Source organism: Podarcis vaucheri (assembly GCF_965113315.1).
Source record: "Podarcis vaucheri genome assembly, chromosome: 15".
Classification (NCBI taxonomy): Eukaryota; Metazoa; Chordata; class Lepidosauria; order Squamata; family Lacertidae; genus Podarcis; species Podarcis vaucheri.
This window is the reverse complement of record NC_138753.1, coordinates 26,270,511-26,294,656: the sequence shown is the minus strand read 5'-3', so window position 1 is coordinate 26,294,656 and position 24,146 is coordinate 26,270,511. Positions and strand designations below refer to the sequence as shown.

Here is a 24,146-nt window from a genome sequence, read left to right as displayed (position 1 = left end):
AATCTCCACAAGCGGGTTGAAAACAAACGTGTTATGTCCTGTGTGGATTTTACACTCATCCAAGAGCCATAAAAGTAGACAGACGCCATTTCAACACCTCCGTTTAAAGCATTCCTACAGTCTGCAGGTCGGAGCCAAACAGTACAAACTGAGAGCATTTGCAGATGATTTAGTATTGACATTACAGGAGCCAGAATCTAGTACTAAAAGAGTTTTAGAACTGATTCAAGAATTTGGTCAAATGGCAGGTTTTAAATTGAACAAGTTAAAAACTAAGGTTTTAGAGAAAAATTTAACACCGATTGAAAGAGATAGGTTTCAGAATGAGACAGGATTGACTGTGGTAAAGAAAGTGAAATATTTGGGGATTAACATGACAGCCAAAAATGGGAATTTATTTAAAGACAACTATGAAAAATGCTGGGTCGAAGTGAAAAAAGATTTAGAAATCTGGTCAAACTTGAGGCTTTCACTGCTGGGTCGTATTGCTGTGATAAAGATGAATGTATTGCCAAGAATGTTGTTTCTGTTTCAAACATTGCAAATTGTGGACAAAATGGATTGCTTCAAGAAGTGGCAGAGAGATATCTCTAGATTTGTCTGGCAGGGCAAGAAGCCCAGAATAAAATTTAAGATATTAACAGACGCAAAGGAAAGGGGTGGATTTGCCCTGCCAGACTTTAAATTTTACTATGAATCAGCAGCCTTTTGCTGGTTGAAAGAATGGCTACTTCTTGAAAACACAGACATTTTAGACTTAGAAGGTTTTAACAATGTATTTGGATGGCATGCATATTTATGGTATGATAAGGTCAAAGCACATAAAGCATTCAAAAACCATATTGTCAGGAAAGCATTGTTTAATGTCTGGGTAAGATATAAAGATTTATTGGAAAATAAAACCCCAAGGTGGTTGTCACCAATGGAAGCAAAAGCTCAGAAAAGGCTCAATATGGAGGCCAAATGGCCGACATATTGGGAAATTTTGGAACAAGGAGACAAATTGAAATTGCAGAGTTTCGAAAAATTAAAAAACAAAGTGAGAGATTGGCTTCATTATTATCAGATAATGGAGGCATATAATTTGGACAAGAAAATCGGCTTCCAGGTGGAAAAGTCAAAATTAGAAACAGAACTGTTAGAACCCAAAACTAAGAATCTGTCAAGAATGTATAACTTGCTGTTGAAATGGAACACTCAGGATGAAACGGTGAAATCCGCTATGATTAAATGGGCACAAGATGTTGGACATAATATTATGTTTGCTGACTGGGAACAGTTATGGACCACAGGTATGAAGTTTACGGCATGTAATGCCTTAAGAAGAAGAAGAAGAAGAGTTTGGATTTGATATCCCGCCTTTCACTCCCCTTCAGGAGTCTCAAAGCGGCTAACATTCTCCTTTCCCTTCCTCCCCCACAACAAACACTCTGTGAGGTGAGTGGGGCTGAGAGACTTCACAGAAGTGTGACTGGCCCAAGGTCACCCAGCAGCTGCATGTGGAGGAGCGGAGACACGAACCCGGTTTCCCAGATTACGTGACTACCGCTCTTAACCACTACACCACACTGGCTTTAAGAGAGAATATTATGAAAATGATATACAGGTGGTACATGACCCCAGTCAAGCTTGCAAAAATCTACCATCTGCCCAATAACAAATGTTGGAAATGTAAAGAAACGGAAGGTACATTCTTTCACCTTTGGTGGACGTGCCCAAAGATTAAGGCTTTCTGGGAAATGATATATAATGAACTGAAAAGGGTATTTAAATATACCTTCCTGAAGAAACCAGAGGCCTTTCTCCTGGGCATCGTCGCCAATTGGTGCCAAAGAAGGACAGAACTTTTTTTATGTATGCTACAACAGCAGCAAGAATACTCATTGCAAAGTATTGGAAGACACAAGATTTACCCACTCTGGAAGAATGGCAGATGAAGGTGATTGACTACATGGAATTGGCAGAAATGACTGGCAGAATCCGAGACCAGGGAGAAGAGATGCTGAAAGAAGACTGGAAGAAATTTAAGGACTATTTACAGAAATATTGTAAAATTAATGAATGCTAGAAGGATGTTGGAAACTAAGGGGTTTCCAGCTGTAATGCTTTAGGAGATACGAAAAAAAAAGGTTTACAAATGGGTAAAAGCTTAATGGTAAGGATTTGCTGAACTAACAAATTGAAGTGGAATACAAAGAAGGGAGGTATGAGGAGGTCTGGGGAAATAAGTGTAAGGAAGATATGTTATAGAAAATTATTTGTTTTTAACTGTTTTTATGTTGTATTTTGTATTATGTTTCTTTTTATTTTTCATTTTCATTGTTATATTTTTTAAAAAAACTTTAATAAATATCTTTAAAAATAAAAAAAAAACATTCCGACAGTCTGTCCTGATCTTCCCAGGTCCACCGCTCCCTCATAATTTTTTCTCAGGCGGCCCTGCTAAGCTGAACCCACACTCCAACATAGTAACAGCCATAGTCCTCCTCCCCCTGGATTCCTGCGGGCAGGCCTGCCATGATAAATCTCTTTTTATGACTGCATCACAAAGGACTTACTTTCGTTTCCCGATGCTCCCATAAGTCACATCCTTGCGTAGTAGTTAATTTCCACACAATTCTTATTCCTCCTGCTTGTAATCAGTAATTGCAACGATTCTTTTTTGGGGGGAGGGGGGTTATTGGGTACTCACATAACACCCCCCAAAAAAAAGTTTTTCTCCCCCCCCTCCTTTTCAGTCTCGCTCCGACATACCGATCCTTTGATGAGTCTTCTTGATTTATTCTTCTTCTTGATTTATTGTTAATTGTTTATATAGAGCTCCCGCAACTAGCTGTGCAGATCAGAGACAGCATCCAGGAGAGCCGACCCACACGAGGGCTTTTGTGCCTAGTGCCCTCACCCCCTTTCGAATCTGGGGGTGTATTATGGGCACAGCAGGCAAGGCAGCGTTCCCCATCTGCTTGGGGTAACGAGGGAGGCTGCATACTCCCATAACAGCCTCTTAATTACCTCGTGTGAGCCGGAGAGATGGTATTGTCGGCCATCTTCCGATGCGCCCCCTAGCGGCCCCCTGTCCTAAGCTTGAATTGTTCAGGCTCTGCCATGGATATGCAGGCCTGATGGTCCTCATAAACTGTCACAGGTAGCTTGGATTCTACATTCATGTCCGTAAGAATCTGCACGAAATAGGGAAGCTGATTGTTCAATTCAGACAGAGCAGCCTATTCCGCTTCAGGTGTAGACACAGATACCAACCCGTTTCCGGGATTTCCAACCCACTAGAGACCGTCCAAATTGTTGGGAGTCATTCTGCACAGAAGCAGTAAAGATGTTTGTACCTTTAAGAACAGTTTCTGTAAGCTCTGGGCTGATTGGTTACAGCTGGCCAAGACTACAAAAGGAGAAAAGCTGCAGTTTGAACTCTGCCTGCAGGAAAAACACCCACAAGCTTTGTTGTTTGTTGTTTTGTAATAAAAGCTTTATTTGATTTGGTTTTACACTGGTTTCGTGGTGTCACAGTCTCTGTCATCTGCCACCAGTGACAAACCTCCTCTGACATAAATTGTACTACTATCCCAGCACTGGACCTTCTTGTCTGTACAGTTAAGAACTTAATTCGTTCTGGGGGTCTGTTCTTAACCTGAAACTGTTCTTAACCTGAAGCACCACTTTAGCTAATGGGGCCTCCCACTGCTGCTGCACCGCCGGAGCCCGATTTCTGTTCCCATCCTGAAGCAAAGTTCTTAACCTGAAGCACTATTTCTGGGTTAGGGGAGTCTGTAACCTGAAGCGTATGTAACCTGAGGTACCACTGTACATCATTTCCAAAGAGGATGACAGTTTTAAACAGTAGTCCTATGTTGCTTTTAAATAGCGAAGCACTCTTAAATAGCGAAGCACACCACTGCCAAGCTGCTTAGCTTTGAAACTAACCTGCTAAGAACACCCACAGCATTGTTAACATCTGGTCTGGACCACTGTGAAATGTACAACAAACTGCCAATGTCAGAGTGGTATAGCTCCTGGTTTTCAAACACCACATTACTCTGCTTTTTAAAAGTCTGTCACCACAGGAGTTTGAACGCCTTTACAATTCTGCATATGGGACGCGGGTGGTGCTGTGGGTTAAACCACAGAGCCTAGGACTTGCCGATCAGAAGGTCGGCGGTTCGAATCCCTGCGACGGGGTGAGCTCCCATTGCTCGATCCCTGCTCCTGCCAACCTAGCAGTTCGAAAGCACGTCAAAGTGCAAGTAGATAAATAGGTACTGCTCCGGCGGGAAGGTAAACGGCGTTTCCGTGCGCTGCTCTGGTTTCACCAGAAGTGGCTTAGTCATGCTGGCCACATGACCCGGAAGCTGTACGCCGGCTCCTTCGGCCAGTAAAGCGAGATGAGCGCCGCAACCCCAGAGTCGGTCACGACTGGACCTAATGGTAAGGGGTCCCTTTACCTTTACAATCCTGCATACCAAAACATTCTAACAGTTGTGTAAATTTCTTTTTCTGGCTTAGTAGAAAAACTCCCATCACTTATTCTCTGTACTTCAACTCCCAGGTACCTCTTTATAGCTCCTAAATCTTTGAGCTGGAACTCTTGCCCCAACTTGCTGGGCAAACTCCGGAATTTAGTTGTTTGTTTTCCCAACACACGTTAACTCATCAACAAACACTAGAAAAAACATACAATCATCTCCTGTCCCCTTACAATATAGACAGGAATCAGCCCAGCTCTTTTGAAACACTAGAACACTTAGCGCTTCATGCAAGCACATTTTCCAATTTCTGGCTGATTGGCAAAGTCCATAGATCACCATGTAAAGTCTGTATACAGCTTTAGGATTCTGCACAAATCCTGGAGCTTGTTGCATATAAACCACCTCTTTTAACCCTGCATTTAAATATGCTATCCAATGTCAAAGTGACTAACTTCAAGATCATGTATTGCTGTGAAGGTTAAAAGAATTCTCATACTTTCACTTCTGGCTGTCAGAACGAAAGTCTCACCATAATTTCAACCCCTTCTCTGCATGAATCCTTTCACAACAAACCTTTCTTTAAACTTCACTTTGCCAGATGCTATGGTTTTATTTTTATAGACCCAACGGCACCCCACAGATTTCTCCTGTTCTGGCACATCAACAAGTGAGAAAACCTTGTGATCAGTCAGGGATTGCATTTGTTGTGCCATTACAGCAAACCCAAGATCCTGCTGTTGTGAAGGCAGCTGCAGAACTTCCTCAAAAGTTTGAGGTGCATGGCTTCCGGTTCCAGTCTGCCTTAATGGAGGCAGCTCTCATGACAGCAGGAGATCGTCGGTGGAGGATAAACAAGGATGATTGAGGATAGTTATCCTGGCTCTCACTCCGGCATGGAATGCAGGAGGCAGGGAGGCGCTGAGTACAAAAGCACTTCTGCCGAAAACCCAATGCCTCCATTAAGAAGCAGAGGTTCTCCTGTGAATTAGAGTTTCATTCAGACTAAAGTACATGTGCATGCTAGAAGAGATGAGATCACAAACCGCAGAACAGAACCAGCTGCAAGGTTGTTAAGGTTTGAACTTGAGAGAAGACTTTATTCACTGCAAAAGATGGGGGGGAGCCTATGGTTTCTTTATATAAAGTTTTCTTCTCTACATTTATGATTCGGCAACCCTCCTTTGAATGTTAGTTCAAATTATATTTGTACAAGCGAGGAGGGAAGAAATTGGATTATAGATATGGAATATAACATTAAACGGAACTGTTTGTGTAAAAAAGGAAAAAGGGAGGGAGGCTTTATTTTGCAAAAGGTTTACAATGGAAACTTAAAGCTGACTCTTCCCTATCTTTTCTTATTTACAAAGTGAACTGAATAACACTAAGAGGACTTGGAATTTAATTTAATTGGAAGTATAATTGCTCATATATCTTCAGTTGGAAGGAAGGATGAAAGGAGTCTGTGAACTGCCAAGGAATTGACTGCTCTTCTTCCCAGGCTGAGAGGAAAAATGGTGACAACAGTTTATTTATTGGGACAGAGTGAGTTTTGCAACTGTTGTTAAAGTTGCAAAACAATAAAGCACGGGACAGAGTGAGGTAGAAATTTCTGGAACAACAATGGGATATCAGCTCCATCCAAGGCATGATGGATAATAGCAACAACCAGAAAAAGATAGGCATAACATTTTACAAGGACAAGAAGAAACACCACGGACAGAATAATTGCACACATATGAAGAACAAGGATATAGTTTTTTTGTTTGTTTTAATTTATTTGTATAGTTTGAGTGCCTCACTTGTAGTTTTATAAATCATTTAATGTGTCAACATGAATAGAAGTTATTAATATTGCAGTTGTTGTATAAGGGATTATTATGATGTCCGGAATGTAATGGAAATCAATAAAGTTTTGGAGCGCAGAAATAAAGAAAATAATCAAACCTTCAGTTCTAGCACACGAGGGGAGGCACCTTATCTGAATTATATAATTCGGTATTTGAACAATTGGTATTAGTAATTGTATTACAAACTGGTATTACAAATTGAGGCTATTATTGGATTGTCACTGAAAACTAATAAGTTAGGTCAGTTTGCACTTGAGCAAATGGTCTTTATGACACTCTGTTACTCTTTTTGCTCACTTAGAAAGTTTGCAGGTTTCACACTCCCAAGTATTTACTTGGGAGGCTTTTAACTTTAAATCAGTGCACAGCTGTGGCATTTTTGCTAAACTTCTAAAGTGTGCAAGCCCCATTCTCCGGCAAGTTCTGCCAGTAAAGATTACATTGTAATTATCTTTTGCCAAGCATGCTACACTCAGCAAACAATACTGGAGATTTTCCACTAGCAAAACGTTTTCCAAATGTGCCCCCAGACAAGGCACATACGCCGACCCTCGCCCTTGGATTGAAACACATGAACCATCAGCAAGGATGAGATGGTCCTTACTCACAGTGCTTCAAGAAACAAATACCGTATTTTTCGCTCTATAACACGCACCCGACCATAACATGCACGTAGTTTTTAGAGGAGGAAAATCCATAGGCATGCCACCCGTAGGCATTTCCTCCATAACACGCACAGACATTTCCCCTTACTTTCTAGGAGGAAAAAAGTGAGTGTTATGGTGCAAAAAATACGGTAATTCCCTGGGGTTCACCGCATGCTCAGTACAGGCAGAGTCCAACAGCCAGACTCAGCCAGCAACTCTGGTTTCAGGAACTGACTGTCTCACCACAGCTGAGACAAACTGAGTTATTTGCTTCTGTTTTAAATGGGGATGCTTTTTATGGTTGGCATCTGGAGCCAGGCAGGCAGTACAGTGTCTCCTAAGGTGCTGTGTTGAGCCACAACGAAAAGAGCCACACCACAACTATCGCCCTGGCTTCTCCCTCACCCAAGAATGACCACACCCTTGACCGGTTGCCAGGTCACAGTGATGTACTTGGCAGGTTGCCAGGTCAGTGACCGACAAAATCCTCCCTGCTTAAGTCAAGCTGTTGACTTTTCTCCCTTTTGAAACATTGCTTCTGATCATCTACTCTATCACCATCAATTACTGACATGGCTTGGCTTCACCTGCACCTTCTCTGCCAGCAAAAGCCAACTGCAAGGAACATTCTGTTCCTATCCATTGGCTAAGGAAGAAAGGAAGGCAGCAGTCCTCTACTCATTTGCCTGGGAGTAAGCCTTATTGACGCCAATGGGATTTGCTTCTGAATAGACACGTACAAGCTCTCACTGTAAGCCTGCAATTCTCTAAATCAGGATTTCCCAACCTTGGGTCTCCAGTTGTGTATTCTCAAAAAACAAAACAAAACAAAAAAACCCAAACCTTTCATACTTTACCTGCTCCATTCCTTGAGAACTGTGTGTTTGGAGGCAAATCAGAAGATGATAACGCTAGAAATGCCAAGTATTTCTAAGGTAAATTACAGTTCAGTGCCACTAAAAACAAAGTACATGAATCTGGCAACTAAAGAATTCTCTCTCACTCTCATGCCAGTGCACGGAGTTGGCTCCATTTTCTGGTTCTCCTTAGACAGGCAATTGCCTGCAACTTTGAGATTAAGGAAGCACTTTGCAAACTCATTGGCTTTGTGTCCAATGCAAACGATATCAGGCTGCACCAAATGGTATGGCAAAGAAACAAACAACCGTCTTTGAAAATGTAAAAGCCAAAAATTATTTAGTTTTGTCTTTGGAATTCATCAGAATTCTGGAACACACCTTTATAAGGGAAAGCAGTAGCAAAATAGATGTGGTAGTCCTCATATTAAGAAAACTAGATATTAATTTTAGATTATTCACTAGGTGAGAATGATATAAAAATTGAAAATGTTTTTATGACTACTGTTCATACGAAAGGCATTTCAGAGGAGAAAAGTTCAGGCAATGTCTGAAAATACCCAGCAATTATGACAGGTTCAATTCACACAGGAAAACAGCCATGATGGATCAAGATGAAAGATGCTGTTTCATGTCTGTGTCATTTTTGCATAGGCAGTTTGTATTTTTTTTTAAAATAGATTTTATAAAATATTTTCTTGGTTTACAAAAGTACGTGTCTTGTCTTTTTCCCCAGGTTGTAAAGTCCTTTGTGCAAGTTTTGATGCTGTACGTGCTGCCGTTTAAGACTCTGGCATAATGATAAATGTAGAGTTCCAGTTAGTTAGTTACTTTCTTCCTCTCTTCCTGACAAATAATGGTAATTCATAGCTACATCTTATGTGGGTCCACCAATAAGAGTAATGAAATTAATGTAAAATTGGCAAAAAGAAGTCCAGTCTCCTGGTTCCATTGCTGACTGATATAAAAGGTTAGTTCTTTATTTTGGGGGGTGGAGATGCGAAGAGTTGTATAAGATTTATTTATTCTTCTTGCTTACTGCCTGCTACTCAACTTGCTTTGTGTATTTGGCCCCGCTGAAAACTACAAGGCCTAGCCTACTGCCTTGGGTTGAAAACATTGACTTTTATTCATTTATTTTAGTAAGCTAGGGAACTTAGAACTGTTTCAGAACTAGACCGACTGGAGGGAAGGGGAAGAAGATTATGTTATTTATGACTTCATACCATTAATGAGTACGTGCAAATTGTATAAAGCTGTAAGTTACTTTTGTTTCAAATATGTTATCTTTTGTAACTTGCTTTATCTTGTTTTATTTACTATAACTTTTGCAATATTTCATATCGTTTAATAACACCACTCAGTGATTTGTTTCAGTTGCATCTTGAGCCTGTGGTTTTACTGGTTAAACTCTATTCTCTAATGTATCTGAGATTTGTCAGCTATGAAAGTTACTGCTTTCCCACAATTTGTTTCTATTTTGCTTTGGTGATCCAAAAAGTTGAAGCAAATAGGTTTGCATTTCCAGCAAAAGGGTAAAAAATAAAGAATAATAACTTTGATAAGAACTGCTTTTTAGATTACTGCTGTGATTAAATGTCTCCCATCTATGTAATATTGCACAACTCTTGCTCTTAAAACATATTACATTGCTGTCAAAATAGCATACGTGCTGTGAAGCAATACAATACAGAAGAAAACTAAAAAACATATTACACTATCGCTCAAGGCATTTATCCTTACAAAGCTTGCAACAATGAAACTAGCAGGTTCTAACGATACCAAAGCTTGCACAGCAAATGAACTGAATTTGCTATACAAGGATAAGTCCATTATTGCTTTCCTGCTCCATCCTTATGAAAATTTGACAGCAGGCAAAACCATGGCTTAAGGATAGCAATGCAACTTAACTAGGCTTTGAGAGTTCCAATCCCGATTCCAATGAGAAACACATTACACATTATTTTAGTTCATCACTCCCTAGCTGACTGTTTTGATATTCTCTGAGTTCTGTATTGTGGAGACTAGGTGAAAGCTTTGGTGTTACATGTTTTAAACAAGCGACTTCCTTCTTAAAAATAAAATAAAAAGCCATTCAAATTTCAGACTGCAACCTAATTGTAGAGATTGTTGTTGGCCGCCGACAACCTCCCAGCCCCCAAACTGCACAATCTGAAATAATCAGTACATGCGCTTCTGAATAATAATAACTAGACTCTAATCTTGTGGGTTACAGGCACAATCCCAAACAGGCCTCTGAATACAGTCCATCCAATCTCAGATGCTGAAAAACAGCCCCTAGCAGAAAACTGGGAGGAAATGGAAATCTTACCTGGGATGTACTGGAGCAAAGACCAAAGAAAATCAGCCACATTCCTAGACAGGAGGCTGATGAAAGAGAACATGTGGGAAAGCATCTTTCGTGATTCTGAAGCATATACTGAGGAACCTGCATAAACCGTCTATGCAAAAGATGGTACAGTGCATCTGTTAATGATGGGAGTGTACAACTAGGCTGGCTGAACACATCATTTCAGAATAAAAGCCTGGCTCTCTCTCTCAGCCTTTTCTGACTGAACAAGGGCATTTAGGGATGAAGCTGAGCAGAACAGACAGAAACAGCGATACCAGCTTTTTGCACCGTCATTCTGCAGCGTTCCATCTCTGCAGCTTTGAAAAGAAACTGGGGGAATAGTATGCACTTTCCCAGTTAAGACTGGCTTTTCACATATACGAGCTTTGCTGTCTAACACGTTTAGGACCGTTTACAAATATGCTCAGAGAATCTAATGAAATGTGCTACCAATTAATTGTTTCAAATAGACAAGAGGGCAAAGTGATTTGACCCAGCATAGTAAGGAAGTGAATGAAAGGAAATTCTTACTGTGAATTTCTGTTCCCAGAGACTCCCTTACATCTGGGATGACTCTTCCCTTTCACTAGTAGCTAGGGTCACATAACAAAACAGGTCCTTGCTGGGAAGAAATAATCCTAGGATGGTTTATAAATAATTTAGGATGGTTGAGCAGGAAATAACCGCTCCCCTTTAGGCAGCACGTTGCAGGTGGTGAAGTTCATTTCCTGCTCCAATTGGTGTGTCGTATCAGTTTATCTTCCAGGTGTACTGCTAGGCAAAAAAAAACAAAAAAAAAAAACCTCAGGCACAAAACTTACCGTATTTTTTGCTCTACAAGACTCACTTTTTCCCCTCCTGAAAAGTAAGGGGAAATGTGTGTGCGTCTTATGGAGCGAATGCAGGCTGCGCAGCTATCCCAGAAGCCAGAACAGCAAGAGGGATTGCTGCTTTCACTGTGCAGCAATCCCTCTTGCTGTTCTGGCTTCTGAGATTCAGAATATTTTTTTTCTTGTTTTCCTCCTCCAAAAACTCGGTGCGTCTTGTGGTCTGGTGCGTCTTGTAGAGCGAAAAATACGGTATTAGGTACTATCTTGTGACTTTACTTCATCCAGTGAAGTCCTAGCCCCATACAGCCATGCATGACTCTCTTATTGTGGTAGCTGCTGTCCCTGGAGTCTCAGGGAATAGAAATTCACTGTAATAATTTTTTTGTTTCCCAGAAGCTCCTGAAGGACAGCCCTTCTTATATCTGGGATATACCAGAGCTATTCCTATTGGGTGGGTTTAGAGAGGCATCATGGCTGTACCACCTTTTGTAGTACCTTCCTGCCAAAGGCTGTGTTGGCTGAAGCCCATTTGTCTAGCTTGTAGTGTATGGCGAATGTGTGCAAGGAGGCCCAGATGGTTACCCAACAAGCATCCACCAGGGGAAAGTCCCCTTTAAAGGTGTGCTGTTAAACCTGCTGGAGAACCTGCTTTGGAAGAACTGCTACAGACTTTGTGAAGGCCTTTGTTCTGTCTAAGTAGAACCTCAGTGCTCTATGCATGCCAAGCCTTCTCCTTATCTGGCTTGGGGTTATGGCAGAAGTAGGGTAATGCTATTTCCTGAGACCTGCAGAAAAGGGAATTCACCTTGGGGATGAATGAAAGATCCACCTTGTCTTGATGAAAGGTACAAAGATATGGGTCAGAAGTGCTCCTATCTCTGGCACCCATTGAGCTGATGTGACAGCCACCAGAAAAAAACTGCCTTCAGATGGAAGTCTTTTGTTGCCATAGGTTTGAGGGGAGCACTCATTAGGGCTGTCCAAAACCTGGGTTCCAGCTGGGGAATCAACACACCACTGGGGGAATTCTTCTGATTTATGCCCTTCAGCGAGGGGTGTGAAGACAAAGGAAAATCCCCTTTTGCAACCCAAGATGCTGCCTAGGGCAGCTGCCTGGCTCTTGAATGTGCTAGTGCTTAGACCTTTATCTAAGCCCTCTTGCAGGAACTCAGATATGCTGAATATGTCTTTGGCCATAGGATGCCTCCCTTTCTGACTGAACCAGCCCAACAATATTCTCCAATACTCTAGAACCTTCCTGGATGCTGCCAGGTCTGAGAGCCAGATACACTCAGTCTCTAGCCAGTTAGTCAGAACATTCCTAGGTCTGGGTGAAGGATTGGTCCCTGTTTGAGCAGATCCCTCCTAGCTGGGAGTTGCTATGATGGAAAGTTCAATGGTGAGTAGGCGCTCTAGGAACCATGGTCTTCTTGCCCAGTGTGGAATGATTAGTATCACTTTGGCTTGTTTATTTTGTTTTTTAATTGATTAATTAATTTTGTATTGTCCTTGCCAGAAGGCTGAATTGGGGAAAGGGAGAGGGAGAGGGAGAGGGAGAGAGAGAATCCAGAAAGGAAAAAAATAAGAAAACACATGCTGGCACGCTGAGAGCTTCAGGGCCAAACTGGCTCCTCCCCCAGCAAGGACCTCTTTTGTCACATGACCCTGTGAGAGAGGAGAGTCATCCCAGATTTCAGGGCTGTCCTTCAGGAGCCTCTTGGGGAATTTTTCTTTCTAATGCATCTGCCTCCTATTTTTAAAATACTCATAACACTTGGTTGCTGTCCCTTTCCAACCAACAGAAAGCAGACTCAAAGAAAACTGGAGCCGGTCTAGATTGCAAAGAATATTATTATCACCTATACCTGCATGCCTTCCTCTGTGATCCTGCTGCATGTGCTAAAATTTTCAGTGCCACACACCTCTGCATTTATGTGTAAAGAGATGAATAGTACTGAAGTACTCACATCAGAGTACATCCAGCAGGAAAATCTGATTAGAATAGAGCAATTTCTTCCTCCATCAACAGCTCATTGTGAAGGGCAGGTCTGAAGAGGAATACAGTTGGTGAGGGGAGGCTGAGAGCCATTTGGAAACCTACCACAGCCACATCCAGCTTAAGGGTGAAAGATTCCCTAATTTTGTCATAAGCCAACATGAAGGAATATTGGTAAACAGTCTATCTTAATAAGCATATTTACAATTTTACAGGTCACATGTTTCAGGAGAACAAAACATTAAATAGTTGACAAAAGTATGAAAGAGCCTTGTGCTCTCTAGTATTCTGTATTTTATCAATTATGGATATGATCCATATAATTTTTAGTAATGGTCAGAGTAGTCACAGCTACTCCTAGCCAGTAGAATCTATAGAACTCATCAGAGGTCATTTCAAGACACTGGGTTCTGAGGTCTTTGAGTCAGTTGACCCTGTTAATAGTCAAAAATATTAGGAATGCTGCATGTTGAACAAAAGGATGGAAAAGATTAGAGGGAGAAGTAATTCCCAGCTAAGCTCTGTTGATCAGACATGGCAGCTTTAAACCCAATTAATTTTTAGTTTAAACCTCACCCTGAGTCTCTAATCCAACAGGAAAGCAGATTATGGAAAGAAAAGTGGAAGTATAATTCTCAGTACAATGAAAAACAGGTATTACATTTAGTCTAGGTCTAGGATATACCAACAATTGTTGACGGATAGAATCTTGTATCAGTTGCTTAATAACTTATCATTACATAATGAGTAAAATAATGTCCTTGATTTCTGAAGGTTAGTAACAAAAGCATGATTTTATTTAGGGACAGATAGGTGTGGCAAATTTGCACAAGCAAAACAAAATAATTTTTGGAATGTCCTATCTTCCTTTCTCTTTTAGTTTAATTTACTGAGTCCCCCAACATTCCAAAATAATAAAATAGGCAACAAGAAAGATGAATCTGTAAAATCTATTTAGTTAAAACAGGTGTTTAGTCTGAAATATGGTTTTACCAAAATACACTGAGTGCACAATCCAACCAAAGTTAAGCACTGTTAAATACTAAAGTTTTTATGTGACAATTAAACATGTGTTTGACTCTCTTCCGTTTAACACAATAATGAGATTTAAGAAGACTTAGAATGGTCTAGATCAGTGTTTCCCAACCTTTTTTGGGCAAAGGCACACTTGTTTCATGAAAAAAATCTCGAGGCACACCACCATTAGAAAATGTTTAAAAAATTAACTCTGTGCCTATATTGACTATATATAAAGAAGAAGAAGAAGAAGAGTTTGGATTTGATATCCCGCCTTTCACTCCCTTTAAGGAGTCTCAAAGCGGCTAACATTCTCCTTTCCCTTCCTCCCCCACAACAAACACTCTGTGAGGTGAGTGAGGCTGAGTAATTCTCTTTAATAGGAATCAAATAAACACAAAGAAAGTATTTTATAATTACTTTATTATGAAATAGTAAGTAAACAGAAATATGAAAAATTATAAAATACTTTATTCAGTGCGCAACCTGGGCCTGTTTGGCTGAACACAAAGCTGATATTCTGGCTGGAATCGAAGAAAGACACACACGTAGCTCTTCGTCAACAGCTCTCAGTCTCTCTCTGTATTTAGTTTTTATAGCAAATGAAGGAAGAGTGAGCAGGCTGGGGTGGGTTAAGTAAGGGCTGAAAGTGCCTAGATGAAGTGGGGGAAGCTAGAGAGGAGGTACATTCTGACGTTTGAGGATAGACTAGGTTCTTTATGTGAATGATAGGTGAGTTATTTGACAGATCGAACTGAGAGCAAGGTGTGGCTTGTGTAGCTGGGGTTGACATGAATGTTTGGGGTGCAAACCCCAGGCCGGCCAGGTCCGAGGGGGGGCAGGGAGAGACAGGCCTGCCTGCCTCTGCCTGCGCTGTGGTGTGTTTTGCCCCGACGGACGGACGGACCGACCTGCCAGCTGTCTCCGCAGTAGCAGTGCGGACTGGAGCTCCGTCATTCTCCCCGCCAGTGCCCGGGGAGGGGAGTGTGGGGCGGCCGCTGTGGAAGCGACGGCGTGCTCCTCCTCCTCCTCCTCCACTTGCCGGGCTAGAGCCAGCCGGCTAGCGCTCGCCCCTCCTTGCTCGAGCCGACCCCGCCGCCGGGGGCCTTCCCGTCCTCTCAGCGGCGGCGCCTCGCGTTCCTCGTCCGGGGGTTGGGAGGGGGCTGGGGGGGAGGAAGGGGGCGAGGGGGAGCAGCCGCCGCCGCTCCTGAGGAGATTCTGAGGCGGTGGCGGGCGGCGCGTGGCGGAAGAGGAGGGGTCCCGCCAGCCCCGCGTTTCTCTCTCTCTCTCCCTCACGGAAACCTTCCCCTCAGCTTCTGCCGCTTTTTCTCTTCTTTCCCTCTTCCTTTTTTTTTTTTTAAATCAAAAATCTTTCCTTTCTCTCTTTTCCAGCCCCCCCTCCCCTCTTCACGGAATTTCACTACACTCGGGCGCCGCGGCGCGCAGGCGCACTGCTCGCTCCTCTTTCCGCGCAGGCGCCTTCTCTCGCTCTTTCGCCTCCTTTTCTTTCTCTCTCGGTGGTCCGCCTACAAAGGAGCGAGGGAGGCGCCCGCCATGTTTGGATTTGCATCCAGCAGGAGATACCGCCGCCGCCCCAGCTCTCGCCGCCCGACTCACCCGCCTCCCTCCCACGGCACACCAGGCAACGTCTCGCGGCACACTAGTGTGCCGCGGAACACCGGTTGGGAAACACTGGTCTAGATTGTGTTACTGTAAGCATTACGCATGCAGTTTATGAATGCAGAGGAAAGGGACAAGACAGTTAATTTCGGTGGGTGGGTAGGTCGGCTTGTCCTTCACCTGCAGCTGGTCAAGTGTGGTCAGCAAACTCATGAGAGTGAATTAGAGGCAGATGACTTAACACAAGTATAAATGCCCTTGTGTTTGTAGCAAGCTAGCTGTTGACTGAAACCTTATGTGTGCTGGCAGAGAGTATTCTGGGGCCACAATCCACTGGCATGTCAAATGGGCATAATGTACTCGCTTTCAACAGATTACAGTATGCCCACAAAAATAAAGTATCAGTCAAAGTTAGCCACTTTCTGCCAAACCATAAAATGTTCCTAACTTGTTTGTCCCTATTCTTCATTGAAAAGTCTGTTTTAGTTCAAGCATTCTGAATTCTCCGCATTCCCTCTTTCTGATACATCAAGTTATTACTATCAGAAAGGGAGCCCAATCTACATCCAAACTTGTTTTAGAAAGAAAAGGTTATGGGCATGGGCCTTGTAATAGACTCCAATCCCAGATAATCATATTAAAAACAAAATCCTATATTCTAGGGCTAGGGCTTGCCGATCGAAAGGTCGGCGGTTCGAATCCCCGCGGCGGGGTGCGCTCCCGCTGCTCGGTCCCAGCGCCTGCCAACCTAGCAGTTCGAAAGCACCCCCGGGGGCAAGTAGATAAATAGGTACCGCTTACCAGCGGGAAGGTAAACGGCGTTCCGTGTGCGGCTCTGGCTCGCCAGAGCAGCGTTGTCACGCTGGCCACGTGACCCGGAAGTGTCTCCGGACAGCGCTGGCCCCCGGCCAATAGATGTGAGATGGGCGCACAAACCCCAGAGTCTGGCAAGACTGGCCCGTTCGGGCAGGGGTACCTTTACCTTTACCTTTATATTCTATTTCATCAATACTGTTAAAGTTACATTGCTTTGAAAAGTGTTGGGATATTTCTTGAATGATAAATATGCAAGTATTACAATAGATAAGAGGGTGTTTTGTTCTACAATAGCGTACAGCAGAGATAGAACCCTAAATATGCAGCCTGTGTGTTAAAATTCAGGTCATTTGCCAGATAATCCATGTTCACCTCACAGAGTGTCTGCAATTGCAGCAAATCTGTGTTAGATTCTCCCTTTTCACCTTTATGTTATATTCTATAGAACTAGCTTCTTTCAGGATTCCTTCGAGCTCCTCAACATAGGAGGCATCCATCGCTGATCTCTCAGTTTACATATAAACACAAAAAACCCTATACAGTGGTACCTCAGGTTACATACGCTTCAGGTTACATACACTTCAGGTTACAGACTCCACTAACCCAGAAATAGTACCTCAGGTGAAGAATTTTGCTTCAGGATGAGAATAGAAATTGCATGGCGGGGCGGGGCGGCAGCGGGAGGCCCCATTAGCTAAAGTGGTGCTTCAGGTTAAGAACAGTTTCAGGTTAAGAACGGACCTCCAGAACAGATTAAGTACTTAACCTGAGGTACCACTGTACCTAAAATAAAGTTCTACTCATGTTGACACATTAAATGATTTATAAAACTACAAGTGAGGAACTCAAACTATATCCTTGTTCTTCCTGTATGTGGAAATTATTCTGTCCGTAGTGTTTCTTCCTCTCCTTGTAAAATGTTATGTCTATCTTTTCCCGGTTGTTGCTGTTATCCATCATGCCTTGGACGGAGCTGATATTCCATTGTTGTTCCAGAAATTTCTACCTCACTCTGTCCCGTGCTTCATTGTTTTGCAACTTTAACAACAGTTGCAAAAGTCACTCTGTCCCAATAAATAAACTGTTGTCGCTCGCTCTACGTGGGGCTGCCCTTGAGACTGACCCAGAAACTCCAGCGGGTGCAGAATGCCGCAGCGAGACTCCTTACGGGGTCCTCGCTGCGAGATCACATTCATCCGGTGCTATACCAGCTGCACTGGCTCCCGGTGGAGTACAGGATCAGGTTTAAGGTGCTGGTTTTAACCTTCAAAGCCCTATACGGCCTAGGACCCTCGTATCTACGGGACCGCCTCTCCTGGTATGCCCCACAGAGGAACTTACGGTCCTCAAATAAAAACATCTTGAAGGTCCCAGGCCTCAGAGAGGTTAGGCTGGCCTCAACTAGAGCCAGGGCTTTTTCGGCTGCAGCTCCAACCTGGTGGAACGCTCTGTCACAAGAGACAAGGGCCCTGCAGGACTTGACATCTTTCCGCAGGGCCTGCAAGACAGAGCTGTTCCACCAGGCCTTTGGTTAGGGCACAGCCTGACTCCCTCCTTTGGCAATCTTTACAATACTTTAGTTTATGGTTGCCATCAATTCTGATTTTAATTAATTCTTATGATGTTTTTATAATGTTGCACTATTTTAGTGTTGTTAGCCGCCCTGAGCCCGGCTTCGGTTGGGGAGGGCGGGATATAAATAAAATTTATTATTATTATTATTATTATTATTATTATTATTATTATTATATTTTTTTCCTCTCAGCCTGGGAAGAAGAGCAGTCAATTCCTTGGCAGTTCACAGACTCCTTTCATCCTTCCTTCCAACTGAAGATATATGAGCAATTATACTTCCAATTAAATTAAATTCCAAGTCCTCTTAGTGTTATTCAGTTCACTTTGTAAACAAGAAAAGATAGGGAAGAGTCAGCTTTAAGTTTCCATCGTAAACCTTTTGCAATATAAAGCTCCCCCCCCTTTTTCATGTTTTTACACACACAGTTCCGTTTGATGTTATACTCCATATTTATAATCCAATTTCTTCCATCCTCGCCTGTACAAATATAATTTGAACTAACGTTCAGAGGAGGGTTGCCAAATCATAAATGTAAAGAAGAAAAGTTTACAGTAAATAAGGAAAGAAATCATAGGCTCCCCCCACCCCGTCTTTTGCAGTGAATGAAGTCCTTCTTTCAAGTTCAAACCTTAAACTCCTTGCAGTTGGTTTGTTCCGCAGTTGGTGATCTCATCTCTTCTAGCACACACCTGTACTTTAGTTAAAATTAAACTCTAGTTAGCAGGAGAACCTCTGCTTTTTAATGGCAACATTGGAGGGTTTTTGGCAGGAGAAGTGCTTTTGCACTCAGAGTCTCCCTGCCTCCCGCCTTCCATGCCAGAGCGAGAGCCAGGATAATTACCCTCAATCATCCTTGTTTTTCCTCCACCAACGACATCCCCCAGGGGATGCCTCCATTAAGGCAGAGTGGAACCAGAAGCCAAGCATTGTCCATATTTTCATGTGTAACCAACAACAGTAATTGTTGCGGCAAATTTGCAAAATGCTGGCTATATTCTAGCATTGGCAAGTTTGTTTTTAAAAGTTTTGTTTCTCACACACCCCAGCCAATCGTAAGCAAACGCATCATTTACATTATGTTGATCTCATCACAAACTGCTGGAAGAGTTTACGACCATAAAACAGTATAGGAATATTGCGAAAGAAATAATAAGATAAGCTATAAATCTTATTAAGCTCAGTAAGGCTCTCTCCCTATTAAATGCGCTTAGCATTGCAGGCATACAGAACAATTGTCTACGTATCACTTCAGTACTATGCCACACTAAGTGCAATGGGACTTACTCCCAGGTAAATGAGTATGAGGAACAGAGCTGCGATCGAAGGCCTACCGACGCCTTAATTATACAGCTGGGGGGAAACGACTTAGCCTACCGTAAAGCCATAGATTTACAATGGAATATCTTCAGAGACTTTGACGAACTACTTACCTCTTATCCCAGTATTATCATTCTGTGGTCATCATTGTTGGAAAGGCGCACTTGGAGAGATTGTCGCTCCCCTGTCACAGTGAACGATATTATGCTAGGGATTAGGGATTGGTTACAGGTTTGAGTGTGTTGGCGGCGAGCTTGGGCTCGAGTGGCGGTTAGGCATTGGTGGGGGTACTGTTTTATTGTTATGCAAATGAAGAGGGGGGAAGGTAGCGCCATCACCTTCCCCCAAATCAAAGGGTGGTCCGGTAAAGGATTCTGGGGGGCGTGGCCTTGTCCTAAGTCTATGGAGGTGTGTGGGCCCACGGGGTGACCCCGGGGGGAGGTCCTAGTTGATGTGTCTCAGCAGGACTCCTTCTACTGGTGGTTAACCCTCACCGGCCTTCAAGCAGGCGGGCTGAAGCTGGTTAGTTGTTAGGACCAATGCCTAAGCCAATACCGCTCAATTCCTGTAATCAATAAAGTTGTGGCCTAATTTGACCCATTAACTCGAATTCTTGTGTCTCGTGTCTTTATTTCTGAGGGGGGAGGCGGGAACTCGCCATGCAAGTTTTGTTTCTCACACACCGCAGCCAATCGTAAGCAAACGCATCAATTACATTATGTTGACTTCATCACAAACTGCTGGAAGGGTTTACGGCCATAAAACAGTATAGGAATATTGCGAAAGAAATAATAAGATAAGCTATACATCTTATTAAGCTCAGTAAGGCTCTCTCCCTATTAAATGTGCTTAGCATTGCAGGCATACAGAACAATTGTCTACGTATCACTTCAGTACTATGCCACACTAAGTGCAATGGGACTTACTCCCAGGTAAATGAGTATCACATTTAGAGCAGGACACTTAGGGATTGTTGTTTGCCAGCTTTACCAGCACCATTACCACACACAGTGAACCCCGACAAAGGGGTGAGGAAGGAATACAAGGACTAGATGCCTTTTATTTTAAAGGAAACCATTTCTTTTCAATAAGCTGTTCCTCGTTCCTCAGCGCTTAACAGATTTAGAACAGAGCAGCAGCAGCAGCAACAGAAATTGAGCTCCAACTCCCCACACAATAAAGGACCCTGTTTTAAAGCACCACCACCAAATGTTGCTTAGAGCTCCAAACACCAGGGACAAATTAATCCCTCACCCACATGGAAAGAGGTGTGGGTGTGAGGGATTAGTAAATCTAAACATCCAGCATGAGTCTTGATAGCACAAGGATGGAAGAATGAGGAAACCCCGACTAAAGAACAGTGGCAAGAGAAATTGATGAACTATGCAGAACTGGCCAAATCGACATACAAATTGCGAGACAAGGACAACTGTGACTTCAAGGAGGAAAGGGAACTTTACACAAATTATTTAAAAACACAACAAAATGAACTGGACTCCTTGGCAGGTTTTGAATAAACACACACAAATTTATTGTTGATAACATGATGGACAGATATGCAAGGATATATACCATTTTATAATATGCAGAGAAAATATGTGCAGCGAAATCAGGGAGAGAAGCTGAGTGAAGTCCGGGGGGGGGGGAATTATGTAGGTGATGATATGGCTTGATAATTTGTTATGTGGAAATTGAGCAATAAAAAAATTTTTTTTTAAAAAAAAGGAAATCTAAACATCCCCTTTAACTTTCAGCATCTCCATATGTATGTGTGTGTGTTTTGGTTCCACAGTTCCCACACCCCATATATGAATGCGCCGCCTTTCCCCCCTCACAGCACACAGCACCTCCCTCAGGGTGCTGGTGATGATGGAAGAAATGGAAGGAGCCATTGCTGCTCCCTTGCTTCCCGCCCTAAGACACGGGGAATGGGCTGGGTGAGGTGGGGGTCCTGCTTTGGCCGTTTTGGCGGGAAGACGACGTCTTTCCCCCTCAGTCTGGTGGAAGGCAAAGTCAGAGCAGAATAACGGGGCGAACTGCCTTTAAAGGGGTCTTATTTGGGTGCCGCTTTTGGGTGCCGCTTTTGAATTATATTATTATTATTATTATTATTATTATTATTATTATTATTATTATTATTATTACAGTGGTACCTCGGGTTAAGAACTTAATTCGTTCTAGAGGTCTGTTCTTAACCTGAAACTGTTCTTAACCTGAAGCACCACTATAGCTAATGGGGCCTCCCGCTGCCACTGCGCCGCAGCCACATGATTTCTGTTCTCATCCTGAAGCAAAGTTCTTAACCCGAGGTACTATTTCTGGGTTAGCGGAGTCTGTAACCTGAAGCGTATGTAACCTGAATCGTATGTAACCCGAGGTACCACTGTATTCATCTTTGTTGCATTTTTTAAATTGACAGAAGAAAAGAATAAGTTGATCCTAAACCACATATACTGAAAAGAAAAAAATGCATAAAAGAAAATTTTAGAGATCTAAAAAACAAAAAGAAAAGAAATCGAAAAGAAAAGAAATTTATCAAATACACAACATTATTTAAGGAGTACAAACCATAATTTGAATATTCTACACACAAAATTCCTAGAAAGACATTACCTTCATATTTCTTCTTTTCTTCTTTTCCCATTCTTACAGTCACTCTCTTGCTATTCTACTAAACTGGTTTAAGTCCCTTTTGAATTATATACCTGTTTATGAAGTATGGAAAAAATTGAGAGCCAGCCCAGTTCTCCCTTTATCCTACACATTTAATTGCCTTATACACACAAAGCGTTGTCTTGTCTGCTATCTTAGTCATACACAAAGTCATGGACAAAGCTAATGCAATTCCAGGCTGCATCGTCATCAGCACTGTAACAAAAAATGGCGATTCAGCATGTTTCTATATGCTTATTGGGTGGGTAAACCTTACCTGCATTGCTAACTATTGCAAGTAAGGGATTTACTGTTGTCAGAGCTGCTACCAGGTCCCAGCTCACATAGGACCACGCCACACAGCGTCCACTTTAAAAGAGTCTTTATTGAGTTACAGGTTTCATTTCCGAACTGCAGCGTGCAGCTCTACACCTTCTGCTCTAGGTCGGCGAAGACCCGTCTGAGTCCCCGCCTCTTGCACACCAGCTTAATACCCTAGCCTTGCTCCACCTCCTTCGCCTCTCCCTACGTCTCTGGGTCCTTCTGCCCCCCTGGGCCTCCTCCCTTCTACTCTCCTCTGACGCTGACCCCCCTGATCCTTCTGCCTCCTTGCGGCGGGCTTTAGGACCTGGCTCACTCTCCGGGCTGCTTACTGCTCCAGCTTCCGCTGCATTTGAACTTGGCGCGCGCGCCCAACTCTCTACTTTCCTCTTAACCGTTGCCTCGCTCTCTGAGGAGGGCGTGACCACCCCTGACTCGTGCCCTCCCTCCTGCTGACAGCCTCCGGAACCCGATGCCTGGCTACCTTCCTCCCTGCTGCTCTCAGTCTTGAGCGTGGGTCCCGACTTCCAGCTGCTGCCGCCCTCAGTTATGAGCGTGGGTCCCGACTTCCAGCTGCTGCTCTCTGAATCTCCTCTGTTCCCTTCCTCCTGGGGTGTCCCCCCGGATCCCCCCCTTGCTCTGCTCACTGGGGCTCCCTTTTGGGAGTCCTCTGACTCACTGCTTAGGCTTGGAGATCTCGGGTCGTCATCATCACTCATTCTCCCTTCGGCTTCCTCCCCCTCGCTCTCTGTTTCCACCCTTCTCTGCGTCTCTGCTTCTGAACCCCTGACAACTGTATTTGTCAATTATTGCAGAATAACCCATATGGAGATGGAGGGTGTGCTTTTGTGGCATGTTACCAAACATTCAGCTGATTAAACAAATAAAAAAAATCATTCCAGAAACAAATGAGTCAGAAGAGGAAATTCTTCTGCCAGCATGTATGACATCATTCTATCGTTACACAATTAAAATATATTTGTTAAACAGAGAATTGCTGTGCACAAGACACATTTTAGCAGAATTGTTGCTGACAAAACCATTACCGTATAGCTGCCCAGCTCTTAGAGTTTGAAAGAAACCCTAGTCACTGGTCCAAAAATATTCTTCCAATTGTATCCAGCTCTCGTTTTTCTCCTTCCTATCAATATGCCAGGAAAACTATTCCAAAAGCTTAGACTTCTAATGGCTGAAAACATTGTCTCATTAGCAACCCAAATATACAGTCTTTGCAAGTGAAAACTAATTATTCATTTTAAACATTTGTATCCTTACGCTGTAATTGTGATGTTTAGCCTATTTCTTAGCTGCTGCTGCTGCTGCTTTGCTAATACTGCTTTATAGATTGTAATTGTTTTATTGGCGTTTTGTTAATTATATGATTTATGCTGTACTTGTGGTGTTTTGTTTTGTTATTGTTATTTATTGCTTGTAAGGCACTTTGGGATTCATGTGAATGGAAAGCAGCACAGACGGACTCTTTGGTGAGAGAACCCCAGCAGAGATTTAAAATCACAAAATATGCAGCAAAGTAAAGTGTGGAAATATAGGCTATTAAAAGGTAAAGGGACCCCTGACCATTAGGTCCAGTAGTGACCGACTCTGGGGTTGCGGCACTCATCTCGCTTTACTGGCCGAGGGAGCCGGCGTACAGCTTCCAGGTCATGTGGCCATCATGACTAAGCTGCTTCTGGTGAACCAGAGCAGCGCACAGAAATGGCATTTACATTCCCGCCGGAGCGGTACCTATTTATCTACTTGCAATTTGATGTGCTTTCGAACTGCTAGGTTGACAGGAGCTGGGACTGAGCAACGGGAG

At 43.0% G+C, this 24,146-nt stretch overlaps 1 protein-coding gene across 3 annotated transcripts in view; it reads right to left on the bottom strand.

Annotated features, from left to right (window-relative positions):
* Positions 1 to 24,146, bottom strand: part of BCO2 (beta-carotene oxygenase 2) — a gene marked incomplete at its 5' end in the record, with an annotated part of 75,304 nt that overhangs the window by 17,954 nt on the left and 33,204 nt on the right. Inside the window, one exon of one of the 3 annotated variants that reach the window (XM_082200989.1) lies at positions 10,714 to 10,733. The exons of 1 other annotated variant lie outside the window; for it this stretch is intronic. In XM_082200989.1, the coding sequence (XP_082057115.1) occupies position 10,714 (1 nt within the window). Of the gene's footprint in view, positions 1 to 10,161; positions 10,358 to 10,713; positions 10,734 to 24,146 lie in introns of those variants that run through there. One more of the 3 variants, XM_082200988.1, reaches the window with a different exon arrangement.